Raw genomic sequence first — 13,162 nt, forward strand, 5'->3', positions numbered from 1 at the left:
CATAGGTAGGGACCTACGGGTCCCCACTGTCAGCAGGCGGAGTGGGCTGATGAAAGGAGGCCAGCTGGCGCTTCACCAATACCAGCCCTTGCTCCCCGCGGGTTGAGCCTTTGGGTGCCAGGGCCGGCTGGGCTTAGGTGGGCCTCCTTATGTACTCATCGATGAAGAGATCGAGGTCAGCCCAGATACAGCAGGAGAGAGATGGTACAGTCTTGTACTGGACGAGGTAGTGTCCTAGAGACCCGGGCACCAAAGAGAGTCAGACAGGGGGTGCCCGAGCAAGAGCAGACCGAAGCCTGAATAGGCCAAGTCCAGGATGTAGGCTGAAGAGGCGTCGTGGAGCAAACTTGTCAGGGCTGGCAGCAGTCTGGAAGCAGTGACAAGCAAGGTTGAGGTCTGATCACAGAGATAGTCAAACATAGTTGGGCAAGGCAGAGGTCTGGACTGGAGAGAGGCAACGGAGTAGTCAGACAATGCAGAGGTCTGGGTCTGGAGAGAGGCAACGTTTAATCAGGCAATGCAGAGGTCTGGGTCTGGAGAAACTAAAGAGTAGCAAATCACCTGGACCGGATGGTATGCATCCTAGGGTTCTGAAGGAACTCAAAAATGAAATTTCTGATCTATTAGTTAAAATTTGTAACCTATCATTAAAATCATCCATTGTACCTGAAGACTGGAGGGTGGCCAATGTAACCCCAATATTTAAAAAAGGCTCCAGGGGCGATCCGGGTAATTATAGACCAGTGAGCCTGACTTCAGTGCCGGGAAAAATAGTGGAAACTATTCTCAAGATCAAAATTGTAGAGCATATAGAAAGACATGATTTAATGGGACATAGTCAACATGGATTTACCCAAGGGAAGTCTTGCCTAACAAATCTGCTTCATTTTTTTGAAGGGGTTAATAAACATGTGGATAAAGGTGAACCGGTAGATGTAGTGTATTTGGATTTTCAGAAGGCGTTTGACAAAGTCCCTCATGAGAGGCTTCTACGAAAACTAAAAAGTCATGGGATAGGAGGCGATGTCCTTTCGTGGATTACAAACTGGTTAAAAGACAGGAAACAGAGAGTAGGTGTTGCGATCCCCCCTGTTGCTGCGCTACAGGTGGTCTCTCACCTTCCTCCGGAGGCCGCTCCGAAGCCAGGGCCTCGCCTGTGTTCCATCCGGGACTTGCTCCAGGGCCTGAGAGGCCTAGCTGTGCTTGTGGCTTGCTTGCCAGCATTTGGACTTCCTGTCTGGCGACGCCCTTCTCCTAGGGGCCGGCCCGCAGCTCTCCTCCTTATTTATAGGGCCAGCGGTGGGCGGTCCTGGCAAGCTCCTCCCAGGGAGTTGCCTTCTACCTCCAGTATATAAGGACTTCCTTTTCTTTTGCAACTGGCCTGCGGATCGGGTTCTACAGTCGTCTGTAACCTTGCCGATCCAGGTCCACCGTGGTCTGCCTTGTGTTGATGGCTCCTTGTCCTGTCTCTGTCCGGATGTTTGCTTCCTGATGTTCCTGATGTCTGCCTTGATGTGTTCCTGATGTCCTGATCCAGTTCTGCTCGCTTCTGCCCTACGTCCTGTCTGGTTCCTGAGCCTTCTGTCCTGTTGGGCCCTGGAGTGGCCAACAGGAGGGATTCGTCCCACGGGCTCTTGAGCTTCCCTGCCTGCCAGCCGAAAGGGCTTCGGATGTCAGTATCCCGGCATCGGAGTTCCTGTTCGCCTGGATCTTCTGCTTTGTCTTCCCTGCACCCTCCTTTCCTCAGCGTGGTCCGCGACCAGCCTTCCTGGGCTGTGTAGGGCGCGTCTGGGACGGGGTGGTCCGCGACTCAGTCCCACGGGTGGGCTGAGTAGGGCGCCCTGATGGACAGTGCCATGTTTCCTTCCAGCCCTCCTCTTCAACGTCTTGCTTCAGCCTGTCTTAGATGTCTGCTTCAGCCCCCGTCTGACGTCTTCTTTGTAAGGACTCTGTCTGCCCTCGCCTCTGTCCGGCCTGCTGCCCATTGCCGTTCCCTGCGGCAGGTCCGAAAGGGCCGGGAACAGTCGGAGGACCGTTCATCAGCCAACTTCCCAGTGTTGGCTACCATGGGCGTGCAGGTCCGGCTGAGGGTCGGACTCCCTGCTTCTGTACCCGCCTGACTCACCATGCCTGCCCAGCTCACCTACCACGGTGTGGCTTGGGGCTCCTCCTAGAGTCCTGCCGTGGCCCAAGGGCTCACCACCAGCTCGAGACGACCGCGCCCGCGCGCGCTCGTAACAGTAGGATTAAATGGTCAATATTCTCAGTGGAAAAGGGTAAACAGTGGAGTACCTCAGGGATCTGTATTGGGACCGGTGCTTTTCAATATATATATAAATGATCTGGAAAGGAATACGATGAGTGAGGTTATCAAATTTGCGGATGATACAAAATTATTCAGAGTAGTTAAATCACAGGCAGACTGTGATACATTACAGGAGGACCTTGCAAGACTGGAAGATTGGGCATCTAAATGGCAGATGAAATTTAATGTGGACAAGTGCAAGGTGTTGCACATAGGGAAAAATAACCCTTGCTGTAGTTACACGATGTTAGGTTCCATATTAGGAGCTACCACCCAGGAAAAAGATCTAGGCATCATAGTGGATAATACTTTAAAATCGTCGGCTCAGTGTGCTGCAGCAGTCAAAAAAGCAAATAGAATGTTAGGAATTATTAGGAAGGGAATGGTTAATAGAACGGAAAATGTCATAATGCCTCTGTATCGCTCCATGGTGAGACTGCACCTTGAATACTGTGTTCAATTCTGGTCGCCACATCTCAAAAAAGATATAGTTGCGATGGAGAAGGTACAGAGAAGGGCAACCAAAATGATAAAGGGGATGGAACAGCTCTCCTATGAGGAAAGGCTGAAGAGGTTAGGGCTGTTCAGCTTGGAGAAGAGACGGCTGAGGGGAGATATGATAGAGGTCTTTAAGATCATGAGAGGTCTTGAACGAGTAGATGTGACTCGGTTATTTACACTTTCGAATAATAGAAGGACTAGGGGGCATTCCATGAAGCTAGCAAGTAACACATTTAAGACTAATCGGAGAAAATTCTTTTTCACTCAACGCACAATAAAGCTCTGGAATTTGTTGCCAGAGAAGGTAGTTAGTGCAGTTAGTGTAGCTGGGTTCAAAAAAGGTTTGGATAAGTTCTTGGAGGAGAAGTCCATTAATGGCTATTTATCAATTATACTTAGGGAATAGCCACTGCTATTAATTGCATCAGTAGCAGGGTTCTTCTTAGTGTTTGAGTAATTGCCAGGTTCTTGTGGCCTGGTTTTTGGCCTCTGTTGGAAACAGGATGCTGGGCTTGATGGACCCTTGGTCTGTCCCAGCATGGCAATTTCTTATGTTCTTAGATCCCCTTTGGCATTTATTGCAACCTCTCTATTGGGATGCCCTATTTTACCTGTTCTTTTAGTAGCCTTCAAAGATGCATCATTCTGAACTATATGCTTCTGAGTGACTATAGGCTTTCCTCCATTATCTAGTTTAAAAGCTACGCTTTCTCTTTTTTAAAGGTTAGTGCCAGCACCTGGTTCCACTCTCGTTAAGGTGAAGATCATCCTTTCGGAAAAGGCCCCCCCCTTCCCCAAAATGAAGCCCAGTTCCTAACAAATCTAAAACCCTCTTCCTTGCAGCATTGTCTCATCAATGCATTGAGACTTTGGAGTTCTGCCTGCCTCTGGGATCCTGCATGTGAAATGGGGTGCATTTCTGAGAATGTTATTCTGTTATGCTGTTAGGACAGCAGCCCTTGCTGATGGTTGGGGAGCAGCCGTCCAGCCACTCCGAAGCCCTTTCAGACTGGCATTGGTGACTTGGACCCCGGTGTGGTGAAGTAACGTAAGGTGCCGCACGAGTGAACCTCAGGCAGAATTATCAGGAAGGCACGAGCTATCACTACAGCTACTCCATTGTTACTCCAGCAGAGAAGGCACAGATGCACATGGTCCGGAGGTCCAGACAGATCCCTGAGCAGGGAAGCAGAAAGAGACAGATACTAGCATACATTGGGGCAACCGGCAAATAGCAGAGTCCAACATACACTCCGGGGTCTGGGCAGGCAGCAGGCAAACAGGATTCAAAACAGTTCAAGGTCAAGAAAGGCAGAATCCAGAAGTGTCCAAGGTCTAGGAAGGCAGCAAACAGACAGAAACCAGAACATTCTGAGGTCCAGGCAGGCACCAGACAGGAACATCCAGAACCAAACAGGGACCAGGATCAGGCCAAGACAACCTGTTGCCAAAGCAAAAAGTCTTGTTGCAGACTGGCTAAGTAGTCTGGAGCATGTGACATCCTCATCGGGGCGAACGTCCAGCTCTCCCTCCAATGTGTGCAGAATCATGCGTGCCAATGCGCACGTGTGCCTGTGTGTCCCTCCGTCAGGCTCAGTAATGAACATAAGAACATAAGAAAATGCCATACTGGGTCAGACCAAGGGTCCATCAAGCCCAGCATCCTGTTTCCAACAGTGGCCAATCCAGGCCATAAGAACCTGGCAAGTACCCAAAAGCCAAGTCTATTCCATGTTACCATTGCTAATGGCAGTGGCTATTCTCTAAGTGAACTTAATAGCAGGTAATGGACTTCTCCTCCAAGAACTTGTCCAATCCTTTTTTAAACACAGCTATACTAACTGCACTAACCACATCCTCTGGTAACAAATTCCAGAGTTTAATTGTGCGTTGAGTAAAAAAGAACTTTCCCGATTAGTTTTAAATGTGCCCCATGCTAACTTCATGGAGTGCCCCCTAGTCTTTCTCCTATCCGAAAGAGTAAATAACCGTTTCACATCTACCCATTCTAGACCTCTCATGATTTTAAAAATCTCTATCATATCCCCCCTTAGCCGTCTCTTCTCCAAGCTGAAAAGTCCTATCCTCTTTAGTCTTTCCTCATAGGGGAGCTGTTCCATTCCCCTTATCATTTTGGTAGCCCTTCTCTGTACCTTCTCCATCGCAATTATATCTTTTTTGAGATGCGGCGACCAGAATTGTACACAGTATTCAAGGTGTGGTCTCACCATGGAGCGATACAGAGGCATTATGACATTTTCCATTTTATTCACCATTCCCTTTCTAATAATTCCCAACATTCTGTTTGCTTTTTTGACTGCCGCAGCACACTGAGCCGACAATTTCAATGTGTTATCCACTATGACACATGTCAGGACACCCACCGGTGGTTCCCTGCCATGCAGTGAGCATCCAAAGCCGGGGATTCTGGGAAGGCAGCTGGAGTCTGACAATTTGTTTTCTTAAGTAATGGGTGTCCTATTTGAGTAAACAAGGCAGAGTCCCTGATGACAATGATAAATTCACAATCTCTGCAATAAATTTACTAACATCTTCTCTCATGCTCTTTAACAAAACAGTATGACAAGGGCTTAAGGGGCAGAAGGATGAGGTCATCTTTCCTAAGAAGTGACTAATTTCTGTTTTGGGTACCAAATTAAAGGAATCCCAGACAGCATCTAATGAAATGTCAGCTATTGAAGTCCATATGGAACTAGCAGTAAAAAGCATGTGTGAGTGTCCACATTGTGTAGACTTTTAGCCAAGTTAAAAAGGGCATGTTTCCGAGGGCGTGTTTTAGGTCAGGAGAATAAAACAAAGCACGTATCTGATATTTCCAAAAGCATATCCACTATTTACTGCACCTCCTCCCAGCTGCCCATATCAATAGCTGGTGGAAAGTACATAAGGTGCTTTTAGCACATTTATTTTATTTGTTTATTTTAGATTTTTATATTCATGTACTTTGTGGCTACAATGCGCATCATTTCCCTTTGAAAACTGATTGCAGTGCACATGGGATAAAAGTATCTTTGTATATCTTGCAAATAGCGTGGGCTATTCAGAATGATGTTTGCTGGCATATGATTGCCGTGGAAGAGCTTTTCTGCCAAAAGAGTGAAGCATTTTATTTCAAAGATATCTGCTCATCTAAATTAGATAGATAGATAGATAGATATGACTGATTAGCTCATAATGAATTTTAAACTGGATGAAGGGACGTTTAGGACAGATTTTGCGCCTGCGCTTTCTCTCAAACTTGGCATCATTCATTATTTTTTTAGGCTTCCCAGCAAGGCCTCATTTCTTTCTTATTTCCATCTCGTTCTCATTGGTAATCCATCCTCCATGGACTCCTGCGTCTCTCATGTTCTTTTTCACATGCCATACAAGGGTAACGTTGAAAGCCTTGTCCCTGGATGAAAAGGAGCTTTTACTCATGGAAATGAGCCCTTGGCAAATTGCCTGCTCTGCAGGGGGGTAATTGTGTTGTGAGTCTGCCCGCGTGCCTTGGGCAGCCCCCCACCTACCTTCACTCCGAACACAGCCAGCCAGCCCGCTGCCGACGACGCTGTCCCTCGGCAGGACGAGCCACGTTGCTCCTGGCTCCCCCGTGGTCCTAGCCGCCGCCGGGAGTTTCCTCTTTGCGGCACAGAGCCGCTGCTGCAGCTTGTTCCTTTCTTTGCGGCAGGGCCGCTGCCGCCAATGCCTCTGTCCTCTGGGTCTCCCACGCAGCAGGGACGCCGCTGACATGCAGTCTTCTTCCTGCTTCAGTGCGGGCGCATGCCTCACTTCAAGGTTTAAAGGGCCAGCGGAGGGAAAAGCCCCATGGCCCTCTGAGATGACATCATCAGCCTGCTCCACTTCAACCCTATAAAAGGGCCTTGCTGCCATTCCTCAGTGCCTTCGGATTGGGTTTGCACAGTATCTGTGATCTTCCTTCCAATCCAGGTCTTCCATGGTCTCCTGTGCCTTGATGGATCTTCGTTCCATGTTCTTCGTGTTCCTGAACTTCATCTCCTTGATGTGCCTGGTCTCCTCCCTCGTCGGAGCTCCCTCATCGCTTGTCTTCTGTTCCTGATGTTCCAGATGTTCCATGTCCTGATGTCCCGTGTCCTGAGGTGCAATGTTCCTTGTTCCTGATGTCCAATGTTCCTGTCTTTCCATCCGTCTCATCTTCACCTCTGCATCCAGTTCCCAGGTCCCTCGTCTGTCCATCTTGGCGTGCCATGTCATGGTCCGTGAACAGCCCATGGGATGGCTGTGTAGGGCGCCTCGTGGTACAAGGCCTTCTTCTCGTCTGCAGTGCAGGCCTCCGGGAGACTTCTGTTTTTAAAGCCTTGTTCCTGAGTATCTTGTTCCCGGTCTACGGAGTCCCCTTGTGCCTGCTCCATCCATGCCTAAGACTCTGCCAGAACCTGCTCCGCTCTAGCGAGGTCCGTGACCAGCCACAGGCGGCTGAGTAGAATGTGCCCTGGTGCAAGCCTCTTCTGAATCTTCGTCATGTTCCAGCCAAGTTCCACATCTTCGCCTGGAGTCTGCTTTGCGTTCAGCGTGGTCCATGACCAGCCATGGGCGGCTGTATAGGGCACGCTGTGATGCAATTCTCACCCAGTACTTTCGCCTGACTTGAATCTTTGCCTGAAATTTTTGAGCAACCTGAATCCTTGTCCAAGTCTTCTAAGTATCCTGAATCCTTGCCTGAGTCCTCTGTTTCCTGAATCCTTGTCTGAGTCCTTCGAGTCTTTTGAGTATCCTGAGTCCTTGTTTGAGTATCCAAGTCTTTGTCTGAGTCTCCTGAGTATCCAAGTCTACGTCTGAATCCTCTGAGTATCCTGAGTCTTCGTCCAAGTCTTCATGTTCCTGCCCTCAGCCTCCATCTGGCCTCATGCACTCGTCATTCACCAGCGATGGGTCCGGGAGGGCTACTCTCAAGATCAGCATTGCGTTGCTGGATCTCATTGTAGCGTGTAGGTCCAGTGGAGGGCTGAGCCTGCTTTGTTCCTGTTTCGGATAATCCTCACCTTATCTTCACTCCAGCCTCGCTTCTGCTCCATCCGTGCTCGTACCAGCTCACCTCCCGCGGTGTGTCTTGGGGCTCCTCCCTGAGCCGTGCTGCGGCCAAAGGGCTCACATCCTACCTTAGATGGGACCGCGCCTCCAAGCTCCTAACCAGGCCTGAGGGCACGCCCACAACAAATTGTATGTGTGCACCCACATTTTACCTGCATTTGGAGAGACAACCTCAGGGACAAGCTTTGAAAAATGTGTTTATTTTTTAAATTTTCAAAACATCTGCGAAAAAAGGATCCATGCAAAATAATGAGCTGCAAGTGTCTTTGGGAACTTTTCCCTGGGGTGTTTTTCAAAGTAAAAGTAGGCTTGCACTTTTACTTTGAAAATCAGTGCAAATTCTGTGGGTTAGAACTATCCCAGGATTGCTGTTATCAATAGACTGAAGCAGGTTTGTTTTTTTTATATAAGCTTGCTGCTGTCAGACATTATAAACTTTCTAAGTTTCGTAAGGTCTGGGATCCGTTCTTATTATGTTATTCCACTTGACTCAGATTTTCCTAGGATCCTCTCAGTTGTTTCAGTTGTTTATTGAGAATTTCTGCATGACTCAGCTAGCCTGGACTGGTATAGTGGGGACTATATGCTATCTCACTGTCTTTTTTGTTTTTAGCTGGACATGGGGGTGGGGGAAGGAAACAATGGTAATGTTTTCAAATGATTTACACACCAGTTTGTTTTTATGATACAATGCTTTATTGTCGATTTTTTTTGTGTGTGTAATAAAATGTAATTGGAAAAAAAAAAACCCTATTCCAGGACTTTGAAGATATGCAGGCAGCCCTCTGCAGGTTCCTTTTGTGGTCCAGAATAGACACGGCAGCTTTCTACTGCACCACCTACCCTTCAAGCTCTTCTTTTTTTGACTGAGCACTACATATCAGAGTATTGCATTAAAAGCCATGCTTGTTTCCCCATCTCAGGCATTATGACCTCTCCATGTGGTGCTCTCAGCCCCATCCTGCAAATCCTAAGTAGCTCTTATTAATCATTTATATAGCGCTACTAGATGTAAGCAGCACTGTCCAGAGACCGCACTACTATTTATCATTTTCAAAGCGCCACCAGACACTCGTGGTATTGTACAGATACACATACATAAGATATGAACCCTGCTCTTTGAAGCTTACAAGGTAGTCAAGGTAGAAGGACAAGGCAAATAAGAAGGTTCAGGGAGAAGCTGGGATTTCTAGTCTCAAAGCTGCCAGAATCAGTCCTTTGTCCTAGTACTATTTACACAAGAAAAGCAAGAAGTGGGGTTGAATAGGAGCAGAGAAGATGGGATTTTAGCTAGACTATTTTCTCTTTCCTTCCAAGGCAGTATGCTAATTTCCATAAGACACACAAGTAACCCAAAATATCATTTCAGCATTTACAAAATTTTATCCGATTTAGTAAGATTAACTACAACAGGTTGCTGTAAGGGCATATATGCTCCCAGAGCAAGAATTGGTAGGTTTCAAAGTAGTCATATACTATAGGTCCTCTGCATCAGCCATAGTCCTGCATAAAACTGACCATTGGCCATCGGTGCTTTGCTAATTGTCGTAGATATAAATTTGGAAGAGCTGTTTTTGCTTTGTGTGTGCTCTGCTTAAACAGAAGACTTTCTCATTGATTTAATTTTAAACTTATTTGGATATAAGTCATAGGAAAATGTTCCCAAGTGGTAAATACATTGTAACCGGTAGATTAAGAGAGAAGAATAAGCACCCAGGTGTGGCTGTTTGGAAACCACATAACCAGTGATGTTTTTTGAAATACTGTAGATTATTAACGAGAGAAAACTGGATGCATAAGTCTGTACACACTGCACATTTACTGGCCTTCAATTATTTTGAATAGGTTAATGGCACAGCTGGATGAGACAGAGAAAGCCTTCGATCAGTTTTGGACCAAGCACCATCTGAAACTTGAGCAGTGCCTACAGCTCCGCCACTTTGAACATGATTTCCGGGAGGTACTGTCTTTCTAAACAGAGGACTTTCTGATATTGTACTTTACACAGATGACTAAAACTTTTCATGGTACAAGTAAGAAGGAAATAAGCTGAAATAAAAGTTCAGTGTAGAGACCACAAGCCTTGAAAGGCTTTGCTGGAGCTGTTAGATCACATTCTTGTAAACCTGAGACCACATGATTCTTTTGTAATCTGAAAACAAAATATATAATTGCACAGATTGTGCAACTTTCCATGCAGATACTGGTAATATGAGTGATCTCCTACAAAAATCATGCATGGGGTAACTCGAGCTACAATAAATTTAAACTGCTGTTTTGAAAGACATCTTTAGTCCTATAAATTTTATAACTAAGAAGTCAAAGGTGCACATGGAGAACAATTTTGAACCAATTTGGTGGTTTGAGAATAATAAATGTATAATTATGTAAGCCTTTGGAATATGTTATCACTCTTCTGCTCAGCCTGTACATTGAACTGTTTACTCTCCCAGCACTACAAAAAATAACCACCCTCAAAGTGAAAACACCAACTACTGGAAAAAAACCCCAAAACATTTTCTGTAAATGGGCAGGACTGAATTAGCTGTAACATGTGGGATAATGTCATCCAGTGGCACTGAACAGATTTGTCTCTCCAAGTTGGAAGAGATTTGAGCAGGAATGCCCATGCAGGCATTGCCTCATTAAGCTCCTCATTTATTTTTTGTTTGAGCACAGCATGGATGTGTAATAAAATAAATAAATACATAAAATACTCAATCTCTCCAGACAATTTTTCAATATATTTTCTAATATTTCCTTTTTCTCTTCAGTAATCTTTCATTTTCAGTTGCTTCACTGCTCTGCAGCACCCATAACAGCACTTTTCAGTGCTACTGCTAAATATATATATATATAATTTGTTTCCCAGTTTTTGCCAGCTCAAGATATCCAGCAAAAAGAAAAACACAGTGAGCAGGTTTAAGAACTGCATTTGTGGTAAGTTAATGTCCGTCACTGACGGGCATGAATTATGCTACCATTGCTTCGGTTTGAATAATGACCTGGCAAACTGCTTTGCCTGTGGATGATTGTCTCCATGCATTCAACGTTCCAGGGCTTATAAAATGGAGGAACTGCTTAAGTCTCTCGGAGGCCACAGTCACCCCTCCATCCACAGTGCACTATCTTCTGCCTTGCTGGGAAAAGAGATGAACAGGTGCTCCTCAAAACATTTATAAAAAGCCATATTTTCAGAGACGCCGATTTCACCCTTTTCAAAGATTTTGCCTTCCACTTCTTCCGGATTAGCAGCAACAGCAGCTTCTGCCTAAACCTTGATAACATGAACGTCTGCAGCCTAAGGCAGAGCATCAGATCTAGCCTAAGCCTGGGCCTAGTGTTTGATCCCTCCAAATCTATGTCATAGAAACTTAGAAACATAGAAACATAGAAATGACGGCAGAAGAAGACCAAACGGCCCATCCAGTCTGCCCAGCAAGCTTCACACATTTTTTTCTCATACTTATCTGTTTCTCTTAGCTCTTTGGTTCTATTTCCCTTCCACCCCCACCATTAATGTAGAGAGCAGTGATGGAGCTGCATCCAGTGAAATATCAAGCTTGATTAGTTAGGGGTAGTAGGGGAAGTAACCGCCGCAATAAGCAAGCTACACCCATGCTTATTTGTTTTACCCAGACTATGTTATTCAGCCCTTATTGGTTGTTTTTCTTCTCCCCTGCCGTTGAAGCAGGGAGCTAAATGTCAGTCACACTCTTCAGTGTGGGAAGAATCCAGACCTTCTTAGAGGAGTGGCAGTAGATAACAAAGGGCCTCTGGGTTCTCAAGATCATGAGGTTCGTATACAGGTTGTGTTTCTCCTGGCTACCACCACTTCCTCATTGTTCAGCTCTCAATCTGGATCTGTCTCTCATAGCACAATCTCGTCTGTAAGTGGAAACTCTTTTTCAGCAGCAAGCATAAACAGGGATTCTATTCCTGGCATTTTCTCATCCCCAAAATCACAGGGGGATTTATAGCCATTCTAGATTTAAAAAAACTATCTGCTCCAAGAGGAATTCCCTCAGCACAATTCTTCCCTACCTCCAGAAGGGAAATGTGCTGTCAATCTGAAGGATTCTTAAGCTCACAAAGCCATCTATCCTACACAGTGGTGCTATCTTTGCTTCAAGGTGGACGCTTCCCATTACCAATATCAAATTCTCCCCTTTGGCTTGTCAGCAGCTCCAATACTTTTCACCAAAAGCCTTGCAGTAATAGCTGACACCTAGGACATCAAGGAATCCAAGTCTTCCCATATCTAGATGATTTGCTAGTCACAGTCATCTCCTGAGAGGAAATGTTGCACTCACTGCATGAGGCAATTCAGCTTTTGCAGAAGTTGGGATTTTTAGTGAATTTCATGAAGTTGAACCTTGTCCCAACCCAGAAAATAAAGTTTATCGGAGCATGAATAGACTTTCTGCAGGCGAGAGCTTTTCTACCTTCAGAATAAATGAACACTATGAGATGGTTCATTCCACAAGCTTCTGACCTCGCATTGCTTGACAGCCAGAGCAATTCTCATTGTTTTGAGTCACATGGTAGCAGCCATTCATATGGTTTCAATAACACGCCTCCACATCTGTCACCTACAGTGGGGGGTCTGTTCTTTCAGTGGGACCAGCTATCTCAACCATTGACAACCAAATATCCAGAAACATACATTTATTTATTTATTTATTTGCATTTGTTATGCCTATATCAAAGCCTGCAGCAGCTTACAGAAAACTTTGGGTCGTTGGTTTAATGTTAATTCATTGTAGGATTTTGGTGTTCATTGTTGCTCTTTTTTTGTATCTGCTGACCCAATAAAGACGAATTTAAAAAAACCCAAACATCCTGGCCACTAAGCACCAGTTTAATCTAAAGAAACTTCTGTGCCATAGGTGGTTTCAAACATTCTATAATCCTTAGCCTGCTTAATATACTAATACTTATGGCTAACTTACTTACCCTTGGTCCCAACTTCAGGCGATATCCCACTGTTCACCTCTGAAGCAGACGCTACCTGGAAATCTGGAGAATGTGAGCGGGGAGAAGGCTTGCTTCTCGGTCTGATACTGGCAGAGTTGTGAGGCGGACCGGGAAGGAGGCTTGCTTCAGGGTCTGGTACTTGCTGGGCTCTGGGGCTTGCTTTCGGTTCTGGTACTAGCAGAGCTGCTGGGCTGCTCTTGGCCCCTCACTTTCTCAGACTTCCATCACTGTCTGACCCTAAACAGGCATCTCTTTGCTCTGGTCTCCTGGCCACACCTAGTCTTCTCCCTTCTCGATAGCAGGGGG

The 13,162-nt window shown here is 45.9% G+C and overlaps 1 protein-coding gene across 1 annotated transcript in view; it reads left to right on the forward strand.

The window, feature by feature from the left end:
* Positions 1-13,162, forward strand: part of MCF2L2 (MCF.2 cell line derived transforming sequence-like 2) — a 774,003-nt gene that overhangs the window by 166,827 nt on the left and 594,014 nt on the right. The window contains 1 exon segment of the mRNA XM_029615373.1: positions 9,725-9,839. Within this exon segment, the coding sequence (XP_029471233.1) occupies positions 9,725-9,839 (115 nt within the window).

This window comes from Rhinatrema bivittatum, chromosome 9, assembly GCF_901001135.1.
Source record: "Rhinatrema bivittatum chromosome 9, aRhiBiv1.1, whole genome shotgun sequence".
Taxonomy (NCBI): domain Eukaryota; kingdom Metazoa; phylum Chordata; class Amphibia; order Gymnophiona; family Rhinatrematidae; genus Rhinatrema; species Rhinatrema bivittatum.